At 43.0% G+C, this 26,460-nt stretch overlaps 1 protein-coding gene across 5 annotated transcripts in view; it reads right to left on the bottom strand.

The window, feature by feature from the left end:
- Positions 1-6,688: 6,688 nt before the first annotated feature.
- Positions 6,689-26,460, bottom strand: part of PDE4D (phosphodiesterase 4D) — a 1,438,018-nt gene continuing 1,418,246 nt past the window's right edge. For 4 of the 5 annotated variants that reach the window (XM_029576676.1, XM_029576686.1, XM_029576704.1 and 1 more), the window contains 4 exons: positions 19,419-19,573; positions 18,224-18,346; positions 12,517-12,699; positions 6,689-11,122 (listed from right to left, as the gene is read on the bottom strand). In XM_029576676.1, coding sequence (XP_029432536.1) covers positions 10,700-11,122; positions 12,517-12,699; positions 18,224-18,346; positions 19,419-19,573 — 884 coding nt within the window. In that variant the 3' untranslated portion in view covers positions 6,689-10,699. The remainder of the gene's footprint in view (positions 11,123-12,516; positions 12,700-18,223; positions 18,347-19,418; positions 19,574-26,460) is intronic. The other variant, XM_029576694.1, reaches the window with a different exon arrangement.

The following is a 26,460-nucleotide window of genomic DNA, read 5'->3' as shown; positions in this document are numbered from 1 at the left end:
CCAGCTTTTCAGTCTTCCACTCTCACCCCATCCCATTCCCCTTTCAGTCTCACACCTTCCTCAGCCTCCTATTCTCCATTTTTCACTCACCCCCTCCCCAGTCCTCATCCACCTTCCTCAGCCTCTAATCCCCTCACCAGCCCAAGCTCCTTCCTTGTAACTCTTTCCCTCTCTGTCCCTTTTCTTCTGTCTCTTAGCCCTACTGAGCTTCCTATTACCCCCTTTCAATGCCTTTCAAGTCCCATTCTCTCTCTCACCCTCACAGTACCCAAATCCCGGTAATTCACACCCTCACGCATACCTTCCTCAGGCCATCTAATGCACTCAAATCCTTGCTCAGGGTCTAAGTCCTTGCTGTCTGCATCCCCAAGTCACTGCTCTGCTCCCCTAACTCTCCCAGATTCCCTGCCCTCCTGATTACCCACTTATACCTAATCCCAGAGTCCCTGCTTTCGCCATCAGTCACCAAATTTGTTTTTCCCTTGCTCCCCCACCCCTCATCTCCAAGTGACATCGTTCTTCCCTTGCTCTCCTCCTGCCAGTCCCCTTTCCTCCACTACTCTCCCAATCCCTCATTCTTCCCCTGCTCTATCCACCCCCAACTGACAGCTCCCATCTTCCCCTGCTCTTCCCCCACCAGTCGTTTTGCCCCCCAGTCCTCGTTCTTCCCCCTGCTCCTGCTCTCCACATCCATAAGGGATAGCCCCGATTTTTCCCTGCTCTCCCCCCACCAGTCCCCATTCTTCCTCTGCTCTCCCAAGGCCTCATTCTTCTCTTGCTCACCCCTATACCCAAAGCACAGCTCTTTTTCCCCTGCTCTATCTCCATTAGTCCTCGTTCTTTACCCTGATCTCCCTCATTCAAATCCCTCAGCCTACATACTTCCCCTGCTCTCTCCGCCGCCAAATCCCCATGTCTTCCTTTTCTTGCTCCACCTTTCTAAGAAGTTTCCTCGTTGGCTTCTACTTCCCCCTGCATGATGCCTCTTCCTCTTTGTGCCTCAGGGTTGAAACCGGATCCCAGCTGTTTGAATCATGGGGCTCTGTGAAGCCCCTTTGTGGTTTAAACACCACCTGATGGAACTGCACATGCAAACAGCTGATTTTTTTTTAACCACACAGCTCTCCGTAGATCCAGAGAACATGATTCAAACAGCTGAGCTCAGTTTTCAACCGCGGAGCCAGAAGAAAGAGGTGCCTCACAGAGGGGGCAGAAGCTGCTAGACAAGATTGGAGTGAGACAGGTCAAGCACGTGTTCCTTCTGCACCACCAGCCCCTGCTTTGGATCAGGTATTCATGCAGTGGACTGGCGGATGGCTGAGGCCATATTGGCCAGAGGCTAGCTACAGCTCTGCCTCGATATCACAGGTATAATAATGAGCTGCTTTGCATATAAATGTTTGGAACATGCAGGCAAAGTATCTCATTACTAGGCAAAAAATATGCAAATCAAATAGCATGAGTTGTAGCTTACTTTCCCTGGCACCATCAGGATGCTAATGCATAACTTGATGCCTTTGGTGCCTGAGTGGATCAACAAAGTGCCCTCCCCAAGCGAACAGTCTCCTGGGGGTCTAGAGAAACCTCCTGTCCCAAACCTCCCTCCCTCCATTGTGCCTTGAGATAGCTCCAGTGCTGAAATAGAAAAAGAATTGTAAAAAACAACCTCCCCTCCTTCCTAAACCCTGCTCTTGTCACCAATTCCATCTCTGTGGCTTTTGATCCTCTCTCAGACCTCTCTCTGCACCCCCCCCCCCCCCAGCATGTTTTTTCTTACCATATCTTAACATCCCTGGTGGACTAGAAAGACCCAGAACATTCTCTAAGCTCTGGGGCTGGCAACATCACTAACAAGGTGGTGCCTGCTGGCTTCTGTCCTTATGCCCCTCTTGGGAAAATACTGCAGTTTAGTAAATGACCCTCTTGGATTGTAAATCCTCTGGGGACAGAGAAATACCTGAATGTAACATGCCTTGAGTTACCAATAAAAAGGAATGAGCTAAATCTAAATACATCTAAATCAAAAGTAGAAGTGAATGTACATTTATATCAGATTCAAAGCTGCCTGCAATCACACTAGAAGGAGATTGGAGAGCAAATTGATCCTGGAGTAAATAATCCCACCTAAGGAGGTGGTTTCACTCTTAGATGAGTTATTCCAGGAATAAATAATACTGGATTAAATGCATGTGAATGGAATATTAGTGTAAACTCCAGCATTAGGTGTGAGCACAAACAGAATCTAATTCACATTTAATTTTGCAATAATAATTCTGTACCAGGAACAGAACAGGGAGTGGTGCAAAAGTGGCACAGTAAGACTCAGAGGAGGAGAGGAATAGGTTGAGACTGACGAGGAAAAATTGAAATTGCTTAACAAATATTTATATTCGATGTTTACTGTGGAAAGGCCAAGACAGGACTACATAAAAATGAACACAAATAGGACTGGAAATGAAGCAAACCAATCAATTTTCAGAAAAATGTGTTTGTGAGCGACTAACTAAACAGAGGGGCAAAGGGGCCAGATGGAGTACAACTGAGAGGTTTATGGGAAGAGGGAAGTTCTGGTAGTTCTGCTGGCTGACCTTTTCAATGCTTCTTTAGCATCTAGAGTAGTTCTAGAGGACTGGAGACAGGCAGATATGGTTTCTTTTCACAAAAGCGAAAATAAGGAGGAGGTTGGGAACTTCAGGCCAGATAGTCCGACCTTTGTGGTGAGCAAATTAATGCAATTGATTCTGAAACAGAGAATAGTTCAGTTTCTGGAATCCGACTAAGTAGGTCTTTTCAGACCAATCTGATCAATTTCTTTGACTGGTTGACCACAGAGTTGGCTTGGGTAGAGTACTAGATGAAGCATATTTTGATTTCAGAAAGGCCTTAAACATGGTTCTGTATAGGTGACATACATAAATTGAATGCTTTTGGTATGAGCCCTAAAGTAACTGACTGGGTGAGAAATTGGTGGAGTGGGAGGCAATAGAGTTCAGAGGAGAAGGACATTGTGGAAGGATTATTGGGAAAGGTTTGTCTGTTTGCCAAACAGGGTAGATAACTAGGAACATATAGAATACATGAAGAGAGCTCTAGTGAAGCTCGAGGAATGGTCTATGGTCTGGTAGCTAAGATTTAATCTTGAAAAGCGTAGATATATGCTTTTAGCTGCAAAAATACATGGGAAAGATACAGTATAGGGGGGTGAAATTCTTCTAAGCATGAGCAGGATCTGGGGGTGAGCATATCTGATGATCTTAAGGTGGCCAAACAGGTGTATAAGTTGACAGCAAAAACCAGAAAGATGCTTGAATGCAAAGGGAGAGGAATGGTCCGCAGAAAAAAAAGGTGATATTTCTCCTGTATAAGTCCTTGTCAGACCTCGTTTGGAAAATGCAGCTCTGGAGACTACATTTTCAAAACAAAATAAACTGGTTAGAATTCGTTTAGAAGGTGGCTTCTAAAATGATCAGTGGTCTTTGTTCTAAAGCATATGGGGATAGACTTAAAGATCTAAACATGCATACCTATGGAAGAAAGGTGGAATAGGGAGATGTGATATAGACATTTAAATACCTCCAAGGTTTCCATGCAGAGGGGGCAGGCCTTTTTTTTTTTTTTTAAAGGAAAGAAGGCTCTAGTATGAGGGGTCATGAGATGAGGGTGAAAGGGGGTAGACTCAGGAATAATTTAAGGAAATATTTCTTTACAGAAATAGCAATGGATGCATGGAAAAGCCTCCCCACAGAGATGGTGAAGGCAAGAACAGTATCTGAATTCAATAAGGATCTCTGAGGGAGTGATAGGTATGTAAAGTTGGGTAGACTGGATGGGTAGACTGGATAGGCCGTAATAGTATTTTCTACTGTCATGTTTCTGTTTCTAATCAAGAGTCAAATACTGAAGTAACTAATCTAGGAGTAGAAGGGTTTGTTTGTAAAAACAGTATTAATGATGGAAAGTCTGATGTTACTGAAAATCAAAGTGTAGGTTTTGACTGTAATCTTCCTGACCTTTTCTGACATTCATCGTCAAGAGTTAATACGTGGCCTCAAACAGTATGAAAGAACTGCCACATATTTTAGAACACAAGAAGTGTCATACTGGGTCAGTCCATAGGCCCATTAAGCCCAGCATCCTCAGACAGTAGCCATCCATATCATTAGGATATTTGGTAGATCCCAAAGTCTAAATCCAATTCCTTGTAGCGCATTCCCAGAATAGGTTGTGGGTTTCCCCGAGCCCACCTAATCATTTATGGATTTTTCTCCAGGAACCTGTACAAACCTCTTTTAAACCCAGCTATGGTAAATCCTCTGGCAACAAATTTCACAGCTTCATTGTGTGTTGAGTGAAAAAAATGCTTTCTATAATTTGTTTTAAATCTGCTAGATTGAATGACTGGCCCCTAGTCCTCATATTATTAGAACAGTAAATAACCATTCCCTATTTACCTGTTCCATCGCACTCAACATGTTATAAACCTCAATCATATCCCCACTTGCCATTTTTTCTCCAAGCTGAAGAGACCTAGGCTGTCAAGTCTTTTTGTACGTGAGCTTTTCCATCCCCTTTATCATGTTTGTTGCCCTTTTCTGTACCTTTTCTAGTTCTGCTATATATTTCTTGAGATGGGGCCACCAAGACTGCACATAGTATTCAAGGTACAGTCAAAGCACAGATCAAGACACAGACATTATGATATTCAGCTTTATTCTCTATTCCTGTCTGAATAATTCCTATCTGCTTTTTTAACCGCCGCCACATGCTGAACTTAGAATTTCAACGTACATCAAGGGAAGGCCCGAATTTAGGCACAAGAAACTGCTTCTGACGCCAAAGTTTGAAAGGTTGCAGAATACTGCAGATACCGTCTCCTGATCCTTCCCCTAAACAGAGCCCGGTGCCTGCGTTCACAGGCCGTGTGCTTCACACCTAGCATGGGTTTCCGTGGTAACAGGAAGCCTGTGCTGGAGCAGGGGGCAGGGCAGGGTGCTGCAGAGTCTCTGAGTGCCCAGGCCTGCACTCAGTTTAGGGGAAATTCTTCCTGCAGGCGTGGAATGCAGGCATAGAAATGAGGGGGGACATGCCATGGGAGGAAAGGGGATAATCTAGGCAGGGATCTCACACCCCTTTGATTTCTGGAGGGTAAGGGGTTGCCTCCGTCCCCCCCGTCCCCCCATTGCAATGATTTGTGGTAAGAGGGAGGACTCCCCTCCCCCCACACTTTGATGATTCTTTGTGTGTATATGTGGGGAAACAACCCCCTGCCCCTTGAAACCTCTATGATTTCTGGGAGATTCCCCCCTACCCTCCCCCAAGTGCCTACGGGTGCCCAAGTTTTACGTCTGGCCCTGATCAAAGAAGTCTACATTACTTACTGTAAGTATAAGTGGGGATCCAGGATCTTTATTATTCTCTGTTCTTCTTGTACTTCATTCCATACTTTCAAGTTGTTTCAATTATCGAAAGATCAATGAGAAATAGCTTTTAATGTTATATAAGATAAAATTATAAATATCAGTAATGCTGCCACTTCCTGTCCTATGCAACCTGCCCTATGCAACCTCAGAGGCCCATTTGAAAACTACAATTAAGCTCTTTGGTAGTATCTGGCAAAATTTAGTGCTGCTAAGCTTCATTTTTATGTTTTCAGAGAGTGCACCATTTGAAACTGGTGACTTGAAAGCTCCATGCTAATGAAACGTTCAATCCTAGGTCTGAGAGTGGAAAATACTGATCCTCTGGGTCTGCTGGAAGGGTGAATACCAGCCTGAGTTGCAATCTACCCTTATGGGGGACGAGCAACCCTATTTCCACAGACACATGTCTGAGTGAAATCTGCAGTAAACGGCTTGACCCGGTCAGTCTATCAGGTGAATATCATTGAGCTACTACAAGTGCGCCCACACAGATACAGTACGATTCAGTCCCTCCGGTTCAGGAGAGAAATTACAAGGTGGAATTATCAAATCACACTCTAGACCAAATTAGGAAAAGACAAACAGTAGTAAATAGGCAGAATCAACCCATGCTTTTATTTCCATTGCATATAAAAATTTCATATGAAGGTATTGATGTACAGTACTATCCCATAGGCTGTAAGAGAGGCTAAGAAACCATTGAAAGTCATTTGCAGTGTCCACACAGGTTGCCATTCTAAGGACATACCAAAAAAAAAAAAAAAAAAACCAAACCAAAAAGAACAAAAGAAATGATTCAGGATTCTTTAGTTATAGTGTCCCTTTTATACTGTTTAAAACAAAAGCAATCAAATTCCTTTGGACCAGGGCTGCTAAAATCTACAGTTTGTGTGTCAAAAAGGAGCCTCTATCTTCCCTTGAAAAAGAATCTCCCCTTTTACTGAACAGTCGCATGCTCCAAGGGCTGGGCATGAATGGAATGGAGAAGAGGTATTATATCTCATGTTAAGAAATACAGGACTACCAGGAATTCTGACCTCCCAACAGCAGTGGTGGCATGTCATGGCAAATCTGGGCTTGTGTTTCCAATTGTACCACTAATACTAGTGCTGAGAGAAAATTCCAGTGGATGCAATTCATTCTTTATCTAGGGCATCCTTGTATTCCTGGGCAAAATGATCTTGCCATGCAAAAGAACACTTTGGAATTCTTGCAACACTAATATTAGCATTACAAAAGGGGGTTTGGTAAATGAAAATGATCTTTTAGCCTATCCTATTTCAATACATGCAGCAGAGTAAATACTGAATAGGAAAAGATTTTTTTTTTTTTTTTTTTTATTAGGACAGGCGTAAGAATGAGATGCATGAATTATGTATTTACTCGGATGAGATTTGTCCCCCTCCTCCCCCTGCTTCCCCCAATGCATAAATGCCAAAGGCTTCTCATCATCGGCTATAAATATTACATGTGCACAGCAGTGTTTCAAATTAGACTTGCTAGGAAAAAAAAAAAAAAAAGCAAAAAGAAAAGGAAAAGGAAAAGCCAATGTAGTTCCTAATCATTAGCCTTTGGACACGCAACGCTAAATAAATCACGCCACTGCTGTTCTTCACTGCTGCCGGCCCATAAAATAAAACAGTTAAGTTACAAAAATCAAAGAGGGAGGGGAAGCAGACCAAGTCTATCCTACTGTATCTAGTACTAATTACCCAATGAACAGCAAACACACACATATCAATGCTGCCATGCCCAGCCCTGTTCTCCCACCATCTCACTTTCAAATGCAGCAAAACAGAAGAAAATATTGTTTAAAGTTAAGGCACAGCCCTGGGACCAAAGACCTGCAGCTTTTAAATTATTATTATTATTATATATGTATATATATATATATATCTATATATATATCTTTATGAATTGTATATTTTCTCAAATTTTCCATAAACAAGCTCTAAGGTGACATATACTATATTACAGAAGAAAAAAAATGTACAAGGAGCTCAGTATACACAATTTTCGTTCTCTCACCAAGAGTATCCAAATACACGAACACCACCCAGTCAGGGGTGATGTTTTATATATATAGAGACAGACAGATAGATGTAGATATCTATCTGTCTATCTATATATAAATCTATATAATAAGAATTATTTTACAAGTAACATTACAATATGTACATAAAAATAAATACATAGTTGTAAACAGAGACAAACAAGACTGTATTACAGGTAAGGTCATCTGGTGAGAAAAAAAGGCGCATGGCACAAAATGCTAAAAATAAATAAATGCTTTTTAAAGAGTTGTCATAAAGCTCTCCGTAAAAGTCATTTCATTCAAGTTTTTTTTTTTCCCTTTGAATGCAATTTGTTCTACCTACAGTCTTTCATCACAAATCATAACAACGATGCAAAAGAGAAAAAAAAATCATTACTGAGTACAGTAACATGCAAGCTAAAGTGTAGTGTTAGATGCAGACTAGGGTTCCTTTCCATACACTTCCTTAGGGGTTACATTTTTATAATGTATAAAAATGTAAAGCTCCTTGCAATTTGTGTTGTTTTACAGCTGTGCGCACAACACACTTTGGCAAAAAAAAAAAAAAAAAAGTCAAGGATTGTACAGTGCATTAAATCTCTGGCTCTCCTGAATGCTGTCCTGCTTTTCAAGCTCTCTGATTGTCTGGGAATGGATGCTTTTCACAACGCGGTGACGTTCTGCTTGGAAAGTTTACCATTAGCGTGGTTGCAAACCCTTCCAGGTCTACATTTCTTTTGCGAATTTATATTGCTTTCTTTGTTTGCCCCCCCCCCCCCCCCAACAGTGACATCCCACGCACTCCAGGGGGATTGCAGTGGGAGGAGGGATGAGGAGGAGAGAAGAGGGAGAACGTGTGGCACGCTCTCCCTCCTCCTCTATCCAGCATGTTCGAAGGGCTATCTCCACTTTCCTTCCTTATGGTCCTCTGCAGTACCTTACTATATAACTCAAAGGGCTTTCCAGGCTAGCTTTCTGGGTGAAAACTGTAAAGCTGGGAAAAATAGGCTAGGGAGCAAGCCACAGCGAGGGTGATTTCACAGAGAGGGTGGCGGGAGAAATCTCAAGGCATCCACTTTCTAAATTGTTTTTGCTGTGTGAAAATGATGCATGGAAAGTGGCGCTTGTCAATGCAGTACACTAAGGGGCAGATTTTCAAAGGGTTACGCGAGTAACCCAGAAAACCTGCCGCTGCGTGCGCCGAGCCTATCTTGCATAGGCTTGGTGGCGGACGCGTATGTCCTGGGGCTTGCAAAAAGGGGCGGGGAGTGGGCGGTCGGGTGGTCCGGGGGGGCATGGCCGGAGCCTCCAGGCACAGCGGCCATTTGCCGCTGTGCCCGGGATTGCGGGACAGCCGTTGGCAGGCGCGCGTAAACAACGCCTGCCGGGAGGCAAGCACAACCTCTCCGACAAAGGTAAGGGGGGGGTTAAGTAGGGCTGGGGTGCGGGTTAGGTAGGGGAGGGTGGGGGGAGGCAGAGGGAACGGAGGAAGGCTACGTGGCTCGGCGCGCACAAGTTGCACAATTGTGCACCCCCTTGCGCGCGCCGACCCTGGATTTTATAACATGCGCGAACAAATCTACGCCTGTGCGCCGGTTTTAAGATCTGCCCCTAAGGGTGCATCTCTGAAGGAAAAACGGCACTGAAGGAAAGGATCTGGCATCACCAGCGAGTTATACAGGAATGACAAGAAAATGCCATGGGCCCTCTCAGGGCAACAGTGTCTGAAAGTACCACTAAACCCAGTCTCCTGCACCAACATGTCCCATTTTACCTTCTGGGGGATGTAACGCCTATGCAGGTTGATACTGAAAGGCTTTGTGTGGGTAACATTTCGAGTTACCCCCACAAAACCCGATGTTCAAATATTCCAAACCCCCCCCCCCCCCCACCCTTGCCGACTGCATAAATTTTGTATGCCCAAAATTTTGTGGACATGAAATTTATCTGGCCAGAAAGATAGGTTGGTGGAAGCATTTTAGGAGCAGGGGCGGGGCTAAACTTTAGCTAGGGAGAGGACAAGTCTGATTGCAAAATTAGCCATCCTAACTTAATCTGGGTGAAGTTACGCATGTAACTTTACCCAGCTAAAATCTGCCGCTCGCCGGCTCTCAATCTTGACCTCGTGATTTTTAGTTTAATCATGCTTTTCAAAAAAATATTTAGTGCTCCCATAAGTCCCTTCCACATAAGGCCAACAAGAAATACAGCTTACATGTGACAGGGAAGTACTGCGCTAACTGACTCCTGATACAAAATAAGAGATCATCTTTCAGACTCTCAGGGCAAGCGTCCAGTTTTTTTTTTTTTCTGTGCTAGTCTGTGGATGGTAGAATAGGAACACCAAAAATGATATCGCACCAAAAGGGTTTCCTGCATAAAAGAGTCATTCAACAAAGTCATCTTAGCTCTACAAAACAATGGAGTTCTACAGCTCAGTCGATTGCTATGAAAATCTAAGGTGCAAAAAAAATAAATCTGAAACTAGTAGTAGTATCCAGTGTAGCAGAGTTGTACTGAAAACTTGCAAGTTACTCTTTGGAAAAAAAAAATAACCTGTGGCAGATGAAGTTCTGAACAGATACTAAAAGTAAGTTTTATAAAAGATCTCCGTTTTACATATGGTACAAAATGCAGAGGTCAGTGTAACCCACTGAGCCACACTTGAATCTTTTTTTTTTTTTTTTTGGAGTCATGTTTCAGGAAGACTTGAAATTAGAAAATTATCCACAGCTCAACCCCCTCTGAGTAACAGATTCATGTTGTGTCCCATTCGCAATGTGCATTTGCTTTCTGTTACAAACAGTTTACACACTCTAGCTGTTTTCTTAAAAAGGATGAATTTAGTTTGATGACTTATTTGTGAACTTTAAAAAAGGATAATAGAAAAGAAAAAAAAAATCCATATATTAGCCTTTTGCTGGCGAGTTATGTTCCTCGAAACACATTTCGACGTAGACCTTCTGTCCCGGTTGATCAGATTTGCCAGGTTGGGAACTGATTAAAATGTTTATGGATGTTTCCCCTTGCTTTCCGATGCCACGGAGGTGATTTTTCTGGTTCAAGATTCCTGAGTGCCAAACTGATTCATTTGTGTCAGTTTTGATCAACAAACACCCTGGCAAACGACTGAGGTGTAGCCGTGGTGGTGGTGGCACGTGGCGCACGCTTTGGAAACCATCTTCTAAGTTAAAAGAGAGAAAAAAATAAAAGAGAAGGGGGTGGGGCGTGAGTCTTCGCACTGTTACGTGTCAGGCGAATGCTCTTCTTGTAGTAGACAAGGGTCCATGTGGCACTCTTCCTCCTCGTCCTCCTCCTCCTCTTCCTCCACCTGCTCGTCAAATGGAATTTCAGTGGATTCTGAGTCCTGGGTGCACAGGGTTTTGGAGTCACTGCAACTGGTGTCTTCTTCCACTTGGCTTCCGCTATCCTTTTCCATGTCCGACTCGCCGTCCTCCTCCAGCGTCAGTTCAAACTGGAATTTTTCAGTCTGGCCCTGCCGGCCTTCTTCCTGGTCATCGGGCGCAGGGGAGGGGCTCTGGGGAATTGTGCTCTGGTACCACTCGCGATTGTCCTCCAGCGTATCCAAGATGTCCTGGGCATCGGGGTGAACAAGGTCTGCCCACGTCTCCCACAACGGATGGACAATGTAGTCTATAAACCCCACCTGTGGAAAAACATCAACGGGACCTACGTTAGCATGGGCTACGGTTTCTCCACGGAAAACCATGCAACAAAATCCTGCATTACAGGAAAAAGTCCACCATTGCACCTTGGTACTGGACCATGTTGTTACATGAGCCATACTGCTTTCTGACTGCAATTTATGAACGTAACAGTGACGAGGTCTGTATTCAGTTAGCTGGATAAACTTATTTGGTTAATTAGTGCTATACATTCAGCGGTGCAGCTGCTCCTCTCCTGAATGCCTCTGGACTGCTTGACTTATCCAGCCAAACTCTAGCTGGACAAATAGCTATCCAGCTAGAATTTAGCCAGAGAAGTGGCCTAATTTTCATTTAACCAGATAACTTCTTAGTTATCCAGCTAAATACATTTGAATATGGACCTCTCTATTTTTTTTTTTTTATACAGCACCAGCAATACACACAATCTTGCACTATCCCATTCTAAGATACATCTAGTGGAAAGTAAACTATGGTGAGCCACCTTTCAGAAATTAATTTGCAGATTTTATCCCCCCTGAAGAATTAACAAAACATACAGGGCCTGATTTTAAAAAGCATTTGTTCACACGTGTAAATGCACTTTTGAAAATTGCTACAGTATGTGCCATCGAATTGTCCATAGGATTTACCTATGTAAGTGCACTTTATGCATGTGAATGGCTTTGGAAAACTGCTATGATAGTAGTTACATTTCCACGCAGAACTCGTTTTAAAATTCACCTGTAAGGGGGGGGTGGGGGATTTTGCAACATTGTGCATAAATTAGACAGCAAATACACACAAAAGTTAAACCAATTCTCAAAGGGAAAATATATGCATACACTCGCTTGACCTTTTGAAAATGACCCCACCAAAAAACTACCCTCATGTACTTACGCTTACTGCTAAACTGTGCGCGGAAAGTTTTCAGAAAATGTTATGTGCATGCATTTGAAAACGCAAAAGTATGTTCATAAGAGCAAAACCCTCCCCAACTCCCAGGTAAGCTTATCTACAAGCCATGACACATGAGCGTTAAGTTTCCCCGCATATAAGGCGGGCAACTTTGTAAAAGGCCGTTTCTGCACATAAAACACTATTTCCCCCCTCACCCAAGGGCTTAGCTGAATATCTCAAAAATGGTTTCTGCTTATGAAAGGTCTTAACACGCATTAGACCAGCTTTTTGCAAATGTCCCAGCAAGGCAGGGAAATCTCAGCTGTCAAAATCAAAGGAGGAATCTGGTGCATGTGTGATGTTGGTGGTGGGCATGAGGGGGGAAAGTCTTTTTTTTTTTTTAATGTACATACAAACATGTAAAAAGAGCAAAACAGCGCAAATGTTTGTCTCCCCTGGGCAAGCTCAATTTCTTGAAGCAATTTCGGTAGCCTACCTGTGACTTTTCAACCGATGCATTGTGCTTATCACACATGGGACTTATCTCCATGCCCCGCTCCCTTTCACGGTCCCCTTGCCTGAAGAATTCTTCCATTATTCTGTCGGTCCACTGGCGGTACAGCTGGAGAGGCTTGGTGGGATTGCTCAGGTCTGCGCAGTGCACCATATTCTGCAGAACCTAAAATAAGCATGAAAGCACACACAGCTCGCTCAGCACCTGCTGTGCTATTACACCAGAGGCAGAAGGCTCACTCTGTTCATTTACACTTTTGGCTGCGTGTGAAATCAACTCTTGAAGGCGCCCAAAGTGCAAGGTTTATTCTAAACAGAAAGAAATCACGATGTGCAGAGATGTTTTTCACACTTGCATGAATAGTCACAGATTATCCCACTTCTGCAGTGTGGCGTCTAGCTTGCTAAAATCAATTTCTGGGCTCCTGTTTTTTTCGGTTAAATAGAGATAAATACAGATCAAAACTGAACTCTCAGTTTAAACTGTAATTTTTTGTTCACCAGATAAAACAACTGAAAAACAGGAAATAGAAGAACATAACTGATGAAAGTAATTGAAAGACGTCTGTCTGGGCAAACCTACTCAGGTATAATAAACTCTGGTCATCCTTCAATTGATCCCGATAAAAAGAATGTGTGTGGGGGGAAATAACTGAGACCTCACTAAATGCATGACATCATCTGCATCCTCAGCCCAAATAGTAAGGGGTGGGATTAGTTAATATTTGATGTGGAGTCTTGGGCACAGCTGAGTGGCCGTAGGTTGTGAAAAATACAGAAAAATAAACAAGTACAACATTAGAAATAGGAAATAAAAATGCAAACGAAAAAGTGTGATTCATTATCTTATATTTAAAACAGAAATGCCCTGATTTGTATGTCTAAACTAGACAAACTGCTCATAAAAATGTCAGAGTTCAGCACAGAGAGAACAGCAGTCTTGCCTCTCCCTTATCCACGAGCCTTTCCCCCCAGCCAGCCTCTCTACCTTCTCCCTACCTCAACTTATTTCTCATCTCCCCACTAGCCTCTTTCACATTTCTGTGCCTAAACACTCTCTATCTCCCCTGACATCCCCCACATGTCTCTCTTCCCCCCACTTGCCTCCATGCCTACCTCCCGGGGACCAATCATCTTCCTTGGGCTGCCATTATGCCAAGCCCCACAGGCCAATCATATTGCTGGTCCCTCTTTGCTGATCTTCTTGCTGACCCCCATCCTCACCTCTGCGTGTGCTGACGTTGCAGGCCCTGTTTGCACACCACCTCCTCACTCTCTCTCCCCCATAGCTGCCCTCCCTAATATCTCTCACCTCCCCAGCCCATCCCCCTCCACCAGTCTCGTCGCTCCTCCTTCTCAACAGATTCTCCCCTCCCTCTTGCCACCGGTGCTACCTCCATGCCGGTCCCTGTGGGCTGGTCCTGCCGCTGCTCGGTCAGTCCATATAGATGCTGATATGAAAGCCCCTGCAAGTGTGCCTTCTCCCAGTCCGTCAGCTGCTCAAGGGGTGGGGTGCTATGCTTATTCTATGACAGTGTGAGAGATTCTGGCTTTAACTTTATATGATATATACTCCTGGGGGAATTCTGCACAAAAAAACTTACAATTCTGTAAACTTTTTATAGGTCAAAACAACACAATTTACATGTCCGTCTAAGTAATTACATTTTAAATTAATACAGAAAAACGTTATTACTTTGAGATGCAGAATTTTAAATATTTTGAGCAGAATTCCCCTAGAAATTCACTGTAAGAGTGTCCCGTCTACTCACTCTCCCTACTCCCCTGGCCACTTTGCCCTCTTAGGCCCCATCTCCTCCACCTGCCAGTATCTCTCCCCTCCACCTCTAGGCTCAACCCCTTCCACTCTATTGCTAGTCCCAGAGTTTGACCCCATTCTCAGTACTGCCCCTCACACAGGCTCCCCTCCTTCCCTCCATCTCTCACACACATGCTCCCCCTCTCTCTACTACACATACACACACCCTCATTCAGGCTCCCTCACTCTCTCGTACACACACATCCACTCACACATGGTCCCTCTCTCTAATACACATACACACACCCTCATACAGGCTCCCTCACTCTCTCGCACACTCACACACACACACATCCCCTCATACAGGCTCCCTCTGTCCCTCCCTCTCTCACACACATGCTCCCTCTCTCTAATACACATACACACACCCTCATACAGGCTCACTCACTCTCTTGCACACACACACACACATCCCCTTACACAGGCTTCCTCACACTCTCGTACACACACATCCACTCACACATGGTCCCTCTCTCTACTACACATACACACACCCTCATATAGGCTCCCTCACTCTCTCGTACACACACATCCACTCACACATGGTCCCTCTCTCTAATACACATACACACACCCTCATACAGGCTCCCTCACTCTCTCGCACACTCACACACATCCCCTCATACAGGCTCCCTCTGTCCCTCCCTCTCTCACACACATGCTCCCTCTCTCTAATACACATACACACACCCTCATACAGGCTCACTCACTCTCTTGCACACACACACACACACACACACACATCCCCTTACACAGGCTCCCTCTGTCCCTACCTCTCTCACACATGCTCCCTCTAATACACATGCACACAGCCTCATACAGGCTCTCTTACTCTCATGCACACACACACACATTCCCTCATACAGGGTCCCTCTGTCTTGCATACACACTCACAAAAGCTCCCTTTCTCTCTCACACAAGCTACTTATGTCTCTCTCTCACACACCCATTCACAAAGGCTCTGACTCACACATACACAATCCCTTCACACAGGCTAGCACCCTCACAAACACACGATCCCTTTTTCGTACACACGAGCTCCCAGTCTCTCACACACATACACACTCCTTCACAATCTCCTCATATAAGCTCCCTCTCTCTGGCACCCACACACAAGCATCCCCCCCACCCACCCTCTCTCACACCCCTCCCCATGCTCACTCCTCGCCCTCTCCTCTCTCACACACACACATTCACTCTCACTGGGGCCTTCATCTTTGCTGCGAACAGAGCACACTCCATTCGCTGCACACCAGGGCCTTCATCTTCGCCATGAGCGGAGCGCATCCCGTGGTACACAGGGGCCTTCATCTTAGCGTGCTCCGTTCGCAGCATGCTGGGGTTTCCTCTGCCATTTTTTGCGCAGAATTTGGCATTTATGCACAGAAAATGGCAATTCTGCGCAAATTCTGTGCTCTGCAGTAGTGCAGAATTCCCCCAGGACTAGATAAATCAAGTTAATTTCCCCATCATCACCACCACCCCCCAAAAAAGAAAAATTGAAGTATAACAAAATACAGAAATTCATGTGCAAAAAATAAGAGGTCAATATTGAGCAGCACATTAGGCTGGTAAACTAATCTGGCTAACTTTAGCTGGGATATTCAACAGGAAACTTGACTAGTTGAGTCCCATTCAATATGCCCAGTTGAAGTTAACTAGGAAAGTGTACCTGGCTAACTTTAAAGTTGCCCTCCACCACGACCAGACTTACCAGCTATCTGCTTAAATACCCCTGCACTGGCACTTTTTTTTGTCCGGGAAACCTAGCCAGCTGAAATTTATCTGCCCAGACTAATAGGTCCTTTAAATATGGACCTATTAGTGTGTAAAAATGTGGTTAGAAACAGCAGAAACCTAGGAGCCTTAATCATTTTTAAGATGATTATTAACTATATATTAGGGACTTGCATTCGTTTGCAAGGAAATAGGAAATAAAGATTATATTTCCTATTTCGTTCCGTTTTGGGGGGGTCTGACGAAACGAAAGGAAAACCCATGAAATTTCATGTGGTTTTCCTATTGTTTTTTTGGGGGGGGGAGAAGGGGCACAATTAAAAAAAAAAAACCCAAACCCACCCCAACCCTTCAAATTAAATGAATTACAAACCCCCACCCTCCAGACCTCCCCCCAAGACTTACCGAAAGTCCCTGGTGGTCCAGCAGGGGACCCGGGAGCGATCTCCCCCTCTCGGGCCGTCGGCTGCCAGTAATCAAAATGGCGCTGGTGTCCCTTACCATGTGACAGGGGCTACCGGTGCCATTGGTCGGCCCCAATCACATGGTAGGAGCACCGGCGGTGGGCCATCCATTGCTCCTACCATGTAACCGGGGCCGACCAATAGCACCGGTAGCCCCTGTCACATGGAAAGGGCAAAGGGCCACGGCACCATTTTGATTACTGACAGCCGATGGTCTGAGAGGGGGAGATTGCTCCCGGGACCCCCGCTGGACCACCAGGGACTTTCACAGTAAGTCTTGGGGGGGGTTGGGAGGGTGGGGGGCTTATAGGAATGTCCGAAGCAGATTTTCCAGAAATTTCAGGAAAATTCATTTCGGGGTGGCCGAAAAACAATCGGTCCGATCCACGGGAAAACAAAATTTCCTGCAGCAGGCCAATAACGATGGCCAAACCAAAAGGTTTGGCCAAATCACATCCCTACTATATATGTTCACTATCCTTGTTTCAATCCAGATTTAGATGTTTGCTGGCTCCTGGATTCTGAGGTGACCTATTTTGGACTGTAATCTTAACAGATGGTTAAACAGGACTGAATTAATTATTTTTCGGACCAATTTTTGGACCACCAAATACAGATCAAAGATTGTAACACAAACAATAGATTTCAACCAAATGTACCGGAAACAGGCCAAGCTCCTTTGGACCACGACCAAAAGCTAAGTCTCTCTCTATTCAACACTGACTTTGGGAATCCAACTAATTCACCAGCAATTGTTACCGGGAGCCTGGTAGCATGGCTTGATCTAGGCATTGTACATATACACATAAAGAGGGAGATTTTAAATGCCTTACTCACGCAGAAACGGCCACATATACGCGTAAGTGTGCCGTGCAGGAGCTATGCGAATTTTAAATAGTCAGGAAGGACACGCGTACATTAATGTACACACGTCCAGAAAAAATAGGCAGAAAAGGGGCAGGACTTGGGAGAGAGAGACAGAGTGAGTTTTTGGGAGGTGGGTAACAGAAACAGGTATTCATTGTAAAACTGACATCATAAAAGAATTTTAGACCTTATAAGTGAAGAAAAGGGGTTGATTTGTACAATGCAGCTAGCACAGACTGCAGTGTACAAATCAACGAGTCTTGTTAGAATTTTCACTGCTTATAAGGACTAGAATTCTTTAATGATGTCAGTTTTACAATGAATACCTCTGAATGTTTCTGTAACACAACCCCCTGAAAACCCACCCCAAATCAAAGTGCCTCCTTACAATGGTCCATATACTGAGTGTCAGACCAAACCTTATAAAGAGCATCTCTCTCTCTCTCTGATGTTTGCTGGAATCTTACGCCTACCGAGGAGCTGTGACATATGCATGCTGGCTCCTTTCCCACCTACTTTTTCTGGACGCGCGTGCATCATTAACGTAAGTGTGCCCTTCCTGGCTATTTAAAATTTGTGCTTCCCACTTACGCACATATGTGGACGTTTTTATGTGTGCAAAGCTTTTAAAATCTACCTCATACTTGATAAAATAACGCTTATCTTTGCGCACAGTGAGATACCCACGTATATGGGCATACCCGTGGCCCTTTTAAAATCTACCCGCATGCAAACAAGGAGATGGAAGCAAAATGAATGCAGGGGAAAAATGAAGGAAGGGATGCAGCCATCTCATTTCTCACCTGAATCCTATCTGAATAATTGTCAAGAAGGAGAACCCCCGAACTTGTCACTTTCTTGGTCTCAACCATAGTCTTCAAGTCAGCCAATAAGTTCATATGTTTAGACATGTCTGTTGCAAGTACCTAGAGAGGAGAGAAGGCAATCTGGTCAGAGAACTGCCGTTTCTAAGCAGAAATTTGCAAGATTTCAACACAGCAGATCATATACCATGGAGAATCCTATAAACTTAACTATGATACAATTAAGCCTGCAAACATTCAGTATGAGACCTTCTCAATCAGCTTTGATCTTACATATAATTGAGTCAAAGCTAAAAGGCAAGTCATAAAATGGGGGTACTTTTCTAACTGCTCCTGCTGATGCAAAGTCCACTGGTGCTAATTTTTACCCCTGAACTTTGCCCCAATTTTCAGTGAAAGCACTCGCCCAGTTTCACTTTGAAAGTTGTCTCAGGAACACTACCTGTGCACATTTATACCTGCTATTTTGTGTGGATAGTTTCTCCAAGAAAAAAAAAAGGTGTGTGCAGTTTGGAAAATTCAGACACATGCATGAAAGTGCAAGCCCCTTCTGACCCCGTGCCCCCTGGAACTCCTCACAGTGGGTAAAGTTATGGTCAGTTTTCGAAATGACCATTTCCATTATGACTTTCAAAATAGCCTTCTAAGAAGATCATTTTCAATAGCATTTTACCCTCAGAAATAGGATTTTTAAAAACTGCCTGACCAATATGCGGGTACACTCACGCACGTAGTCCTTTCCGTGCGTCAGTTCACCCGGAATAAGCAGAGGTAGTCCTGAGGGCAGAGCATGGAGGGATTTGCACTGATGTGCATATGTTTGAAAATTCAAATGTCTGTGCGTACATTTGCCTCGATCACTTTCCATGCACTCAATAGCGGGTATAAACGTGTGCACATGCGTGCATAAATCCAAATTTGAAAATTGGTGTGATTTAGGTGCAGGTTTGTCAGCTAATTTATGTGACAACCCTAAAGGGCTAAGAATGGGGATGCAGCCAAACACAGATTCTGAATAGAGGGGAAAGATTTTGCAGGCGTGGTAACCAGTGACAGTCCTGAAGGATAAAGTTTAAAAGAACTTCAGATTATCTCAGTACGGGCTATGATAGCCTCTCTTTTTGTAGTGTAGTGGAGTTTCACAAGAAGAGAAAAGAAGCATGCCAGTACTCACAATGTCAATGACCATCTTCCTCAGTGATTGTCTCTGCTTTTTGGTCAAATTCTGGAAAATGTCACAATTTTCCTCCTGGAGCAACTTGAAGCCTACCGCCAAGTGATGGTTCTCCAGAACCGATGAGTCATTGTACATCAAGGCAAGTTCCGAGTCTGCAAGAAACCCCAGCAGGCAGAGGGTTCAAAAGGTGCCTTTCCTTTGGGCAACTGAGCAGTATAAAGACACCTTAAGTACCAGTACACATCTTTTCCACTAATATGCAAAATACTTCAGCTAGTGTAAATTATCTAGGCAATGATCTAGACGGCTGACGAAGGGGTTAATCGGTTAGACTGCTGGAGTTGAAAAATTGTCCCCAGCAGAGCACTTGAATATGGCCACCTTGTGGAGGATGGGGGGGAACATGCAATGTATATTACATTTTCAGATAGATGTGCTTTCCAATGAGTAGTCCACCTGCACACAGAGCAGGTGCAAGATACGAGGTATGCTTGCACCCGTGTACCTTTCAGTGCTCAGCTTCTCGTTAAAAATTAACCAAAAAGTTTTATCTGCATATCTTAGGCAGCTCAGTGAAAATTGTCTCCATCGTGGAAAGTTAAAAATTATTTCTACCAACTTATCATTTTTTATGGATGAATCAAGCTGAACTCAAAAACTTAAGAGCAATTTTCAAAAGGATTTACAAGCTTAAACTGGAGTTTAGACGTGTAAATGCACTTTACGCATGTGAGTTTTAAAAATTGCTACAATATATGCTATTGAATTGTCAATAGATTTTTACCTGTGTTAAGTGCACTTTAAACATGTAAATAGGCATTTAAAATTGCTATGATAGTATGTTACATTTACAGGTGTAAATCCTTTGAAAATTACCTTCTTTCTGTACAATTTGCTACCATGTTTCTCTAGGTCGAGAAATAGTACTCTCACTGCCCACAAGAAATATTATATATATATATATATATATATATATATATAAACAGAAAAAGGGAGTGAACAGATTTGTAAACGTTGTGTGGTGAGTTTGTCAGGAGTAGCGGGGGGAGCTGTCATTGTCAAACATGAGTTTTTGGGTGGTTCTAGAAGAACTGGCATTTGTAAGTGCAACACTATTTCAGTCCTGTTTGAGACTCTAGGAATGCAGGGCAGATTTGTAGCTTCACTAAGGTAACTACATTTATGGTATTGAAATAAGTCTCAGTTCTGAAAATATAGCAAAGTTCTTACTACAGTGACCTGAATTAGTTGGCCAACCATTTAACAGAGAAGTATGAACGCACCAAAAGTCTTCAAACTGTATGCAAAACGTCAAAACACTGTGAGCCCAATACTCAGTAAGTTGGGTAGTGGACAAGTTATCCAGCTAAAGTTCGCTGGCTAACTTATCCCGCTGAATACAGTAACCTAAAGTTATCTGGCTACCTATGGCTGGATAACTTTAATCCTAACCACTTGAATATGGCTGGTTAAGCCTAAATTTATGCGGCCATGTGTGGCCGAATAACTTGCCACCTAACCGGATATTTTGAAGGCCCCTCAACCCCCTGAAATTTAAAAATAAATCAGATATTGGACACGGCCGGGCCCTGTCCTCCCCCGTTAAATATGCCACAAAGTTTTGCTTCCTTGGCCCCCAAATCCCATCCTCCCACGCCGCCACCCTCACTCTGAAGCCCTCCCATCCAGTACCTAAAATGGGGGCTCCTTTTTTAAACCCCGGAACGCAGCACACTGTGAGCCAATGTGCCTGCAGCGTTACTGTGGTTATAGCGCTGGAAGCATGCTCTTATCAGTCTTAGAACTGGACATGTCTTTCAATCAGGCATATCATGCTGTGCTGTCAATAGAAAAAGAAGTGGACACTGCTATTTTTGCAGGAAGCAGAAACTGCACGATGTGAGATACTCTCTCTTAAGACCGGTTTAAATGATCAGTGGAGAAGAGTGATCAAATATATTCTGGTCTAGTTCTTACTCCTACTGCTTGCTCTTTTTTGGTCTTAATTTTTAGGTTTCATTCTTTTTGGATGTAATACCACCTTTGTATATTTCCTGGCTTTTATTTTTAAGAAAAAAAATAAAAGCCTTCTGTTCTAACATATTTCACCAAGTACTTTTCTTTTCCTTTTTTGTCACCTGGCAGTTTCCTCCTGTTCCTTTTGTCCTCCAGCCCAGCTGGAACCAGGGCTGAAATCTGGCATCATGAGTCTTCATTTGCAACGATGCAAGGATATGACCCCTATTTTATATCATCCCCACCCCCCTGCTGTACCTAATCTAGATGTTGCAGCAACAATTCTTCGGCTGGGGGCCGTGCCCAAGAGCAGGCCCTAAATTTGACCACTCGGTGTTGCCAGGTTACCAGTGAAGAACACCTCCCCTTCCTCCCTGAGAGCCACCAATGCCACCTCCACGCATTCCCAGCCCGCCCGAGGAGCCAAAGACCCACCCTGGAGGGCCAGCCTGGGCACTGCCAGGCTGGCCCTCCAAGTCCTTTCTTCATCTATCAAAATAGCCCACGGGTCGCAAGTAATAATAATAAGTATAATAACAAGACGAATTGGATGGATACAATATTTTTCTTCCATGTTTCAAAAAGAAATTTGCGTTCCACAAACACTGGTCTCCTTGAAACTCCCTCTCCAAAACTGTCCCGCCTCACTTCAACAAGACAACGTGCCTTCTCAATCGCCGGACCACTCTTATGGAATACCCTTCCAACTGATCTGAGACTTGAATCATCCTCACAAATTTTTAAAAATAATCTAAAAACATGGCTTTTTCCAAAAAGTATTTATAACACGATAAGAAGAATTAACACCTAATTCTAACTTATTTATCTCTCTTTTTATTTCTCCTCTGTTTTATTATTTTCTGTTTTACTTTCTATTACAATGCACCCTCTCTAATTTTTGTTATATGTAAACCGATGTGATGACTTTAGTTGAATGTCGGCATATAAAAAAACAAATAATGTCCACATGAGACTCTGATAAGAGTCAGTAAGGCGGCAGGTGGGTGTGGCTGAGGAGGAGGAGCTTTAATAGGGGAGTGAGACATAGTTGAGTTTTTATGGCTTTGCTTTTTTTTTTTTTTAATTATGTGCTATATTCTATACTTTTTAGGAATTATATTGAATTATTATGAACTGCAATTTCATTTTTATGAATTGTACTTTAAATAAGCTATTATGCAATTTTGCTTTTCTGAACTGTATTTTAGTATGTCGTAAGCTGCTTTGGGCAGTCCTATAGGACTAAAATGGTAGGACTTAAATGCAATGTTAGATTAGAATAATGTCTTCTCAGAAATGGGATAAAATCAAAACAAATAAGAGTAATCTTATTTTAAAAGCCAACTGAATTATCTAAATAGCTATGCCCACACAGCTGCTTTCAAGCACATCTTCATGTCCCTATCATAGAATTAATTGTCTCTTACGTATTGGTTGTTACATCTGTCAGCAAACTATTCAGTGTGATTTAAACACGGATAACTCCCAGATTGGGTTACACAAGAGGATTCCTTCCACTCAGATTTGAAATCCACTCTGAAATGTGCCAGTGGGAAACCCTTCTCAAATGCTCATGGTGCAACTGTGCTTTTCACGACCTGCTTAATAATCATGGTAAAAAACCCAGACACCATTTCTATGGGAAAATTATACAGGGACAGAAAGTCAGAACCACCACGGACACGGGCAAGTCATACTACTACAACAGGTTTTCTGAGCTACCAACGCCTTACAGCGGATTACGCCACATGGAAGCACGCACACAACTGCACCGCTAACAAACCACAAGCACACAGGCTGCTACCAGACTACAATATACATTTGTGCAATAGGGAGGATTTGTCACCCCTTGCAAAGTAAAGTCAGTGTTCAAAGTGAATTCATGTGAAGAAATTAGTATTATGTCAAAATCACCTTCAGAAATGAACCCATGCAAAGCTACACCTGCTCTTTGCAGCATGTGACTTCTGTGGGTTACCTTAGGCACACACTTTTTTTAAAATCCAAAACAGGGGTGTAAATCCTGACTCTGCCCCCCTGGAATACTTCTCTTTGGTGTGCACAAAACAATGCGTGAAACTGGGTTTGTGCCTACTTTTATGTGCACAAATCCCATGCAACTGTCTAAGGAGCAATTCACGCACCTGCATCCGTGTAAATAGCTTTGAAATTACCCCCAATGTCTAATAATTCTGATTGAAAATGTGATTTCATATACTAAAATGAAAAGAAAACAAGCTGCACATGATGTGAAAGTTAAAGACATTTAGAAAGTTTAAAGTTTATTCCAGACTAGAAAACTGACAAAACAACGATGAAAACGGACTTGAAACACACAAAATCTGTCAATTCTCAACAGTACCAAAATAGACTCTTTAGATTACAACAAGGTCAACATTCAACGGGTCTGTGAGTGGGAAAGTTACATGGGTAACTCTACCTGGATAATTCCTCCCTGATATTCACTTGAACGTAGGCAGGTAAGTGTTCCGCCAAATATTTCCAGTTAAAGGGATCCAGTTATGCGGGCTATTTTTCTGTCTAGGCTTCTCCTGCTAGCTAGCTGGTTAGCGCTAAATATTAGTTTCACGGGCTTATGTGTAGCCCCCTCCCCTGGAACGTCTCAAACACCAAATCCTTTTACTCTGTTACACTTTGTGCATGTAGCGAGTTCCTCTGGACACGATTTACCCGAGGCATGGGGGGGGAAACTTTTGAAGTCTTGTTTTTTGATTGTGTAACTACAAAGGTTATCTAAGGCAAAACCTCTGTATTTTTCCCTGCCACTGCACACAGAGATTGGCAGACTCACAACCCACCTGTTTTACTGAGCAAAATGCATTGATGTCCTATTATGGTTTACTTAGGTTATAAGTTACTGAAATATTTGCATTGTGAAAGCTTGTTAAACATAACTATATTCTTCGTGAATTATGCAATATTTCATAAGTATTAAATAAACAACAAGCAGAGATTTCCATTCCGTGTTAATTAAATATTTTATTGCTAAACCATTAGTTTTGAAAACATTTCAGTTGCTCTTATGCTATTCTCCTGAACGCTGGGAGTAGCCACATTTAGAAGAGCATCATCAATATACCTCAAATGGCAGGAAATCTGGCAGGCTTATGCAGTGTTTGACATCATTTCTGTCATCATGGCCAATATAAACGAATAGGTTTCAATGAATGTGGCTGAGATGCCAGAAGCAAGGGAGGACACACAAGAATTCCACTTTCTCTTGGGATACTTTGCTAAAGAGAACACTGACAAAATTAGGATTTTACCGATGCATCAGACTGAGCAACTGTCCCACCTCCTGATATAGGGGTGCCAGTGCACGCACTCCAAAGTCCCAACATCTCAGACCACCTCCTTGAGGTCTGGAAGCTCCCTAGATCCTCTCTATTTCAGATAATGTTCACAGACACCTGACAAAACTATCCAGCTTTACAAGCTTGAAGCATGGAGCTTCTTCCTGTCAAGAAGGAGCTTACCAACCACACTGAAGCTTCTTCTAGTCTCAAGGGAACGTTATGTATGGGACATTCCAACCTTTAAAACAACAGAATAACCTGGGAGTTCTTTCAGCCCTGAGTGCCCCATGGGGAAGCTACACTGTGGCCTGTCACCATCCCTAAGAATCAAGGGTCAAGGGAAGGCAACCAGAGATCCTTTCTTAATGAAGGAAATATCAAAGTCCTAAGTTCAAGGGGCAGCCTCTGCTGAAGATGCAATCAAATGCATAACCTAACTTCCTCAAAAAGTAACTATTTCTTTTTGTCAAGAAGCATTTGCTTCTCAGATTTTTTTTTTCAATCTTAAAGGACTAGATGCATAGGAGACAGTTGTGTTCCTAGAGTATGTGGCACCTGGGGTAGATACTTGTTTGGCATCTCCCCTCCAATATATAATTTTAAAAGTTCCTAAATATCAATAAAATATTTCAAAACAGCAGACACATCAAATAACACCCAATAATTAAAACTAATAAGGATTTTAAAAAATCTCCTGCTCTCTATATGTCATCCTAAGATTGTTTAGACTGAGGGCATGTGCACACACACACAATATGATCCCTCTCTCATGCACACACATACATGCTTGGTGAAAGACAGAGGGTACATATGTTGTGTGTGAGAGAGAGACACTTTTCTCTGTACTTCTCTCTCACGCACATACTTCTTCTGTGTCTCTCACACACAGAGATGCTTCTTCCGTCTTTTTCTCACACACACACACGCTTCCTCTCTCTCTCACACACACATGCAGACAAAAACAACTGGAAACCATAAGCCAGATTCTGTATGCAGTGCAACAATGGAAAAGCAGAAAATCACTATTTCCTCAAAACAATACAATCAAGAAATATAAATCAATTAGAATAGTAAAACCTTACTAAAAATATACATTTCAAAACAGCTGTTGAATAGAATATTCAATAATTAGAAATTCCTGTACACATTTTTAAAAATTTCCTAAACATCAATAAAATATTTCAAAACTGCAGACATCAAATAACACCCAATAATTAAAACTAATAAGGATTTTAAAAATGTCATACTCTCCTTATCTGTCATCCTAAGATTGTTGTAGACTTGGGGCATGCATGCATGCACAAAAACACAATATGCTCCCTCTCTCTCATACACACACATACATGCTGGTGAGAGACAGAGGGAGCATATGTGTGTGTGACACATACACATTCTCTGTACCTCTCTCTCACACACACACACTTCCTCTGTCTCTCTCTCATACAAAGGCATGTTCAATCCATCTCTCTCTCACACACACATGCTTCCTCTGTCTCTCTCATACGCTAACACACAACACAAATGCTTCCTCTATCCCTCTTTCTCTCACATGCACACGAGGACAAAAATGGAACTGGAAACCACAAGCCAATTTCTGTATGCAGTGCAACAATGGAAAAGCAGAAAAATCACTATTCTTCAAAACAATACAATCAAGAAATATAAATCAATTAGAATAGTAAAACCTTACTAAAAAAATATACACT

Source organism: Rhinatrema bivittatum, chromosome 1, assembly GCF_901001135.1.
Source record: "Rhinatrema bivittatum chromosome 1, aRhiBiv1.1, whole genome shotgun sequence".
NCBI classification, from domain to species: domain Eukaryota; kingdom Metazoa; phylum Chordata; class Amphibia; order Gymnophiona; family Rhinatrematidae; genus Rhinatrema; species Rhinatrema bivittatum.
The sequence above is the reverse complement of the archived record's forward strand: the minus strand, read 5'-3'. Positions and strand labels throughout refer to the sequence as shown.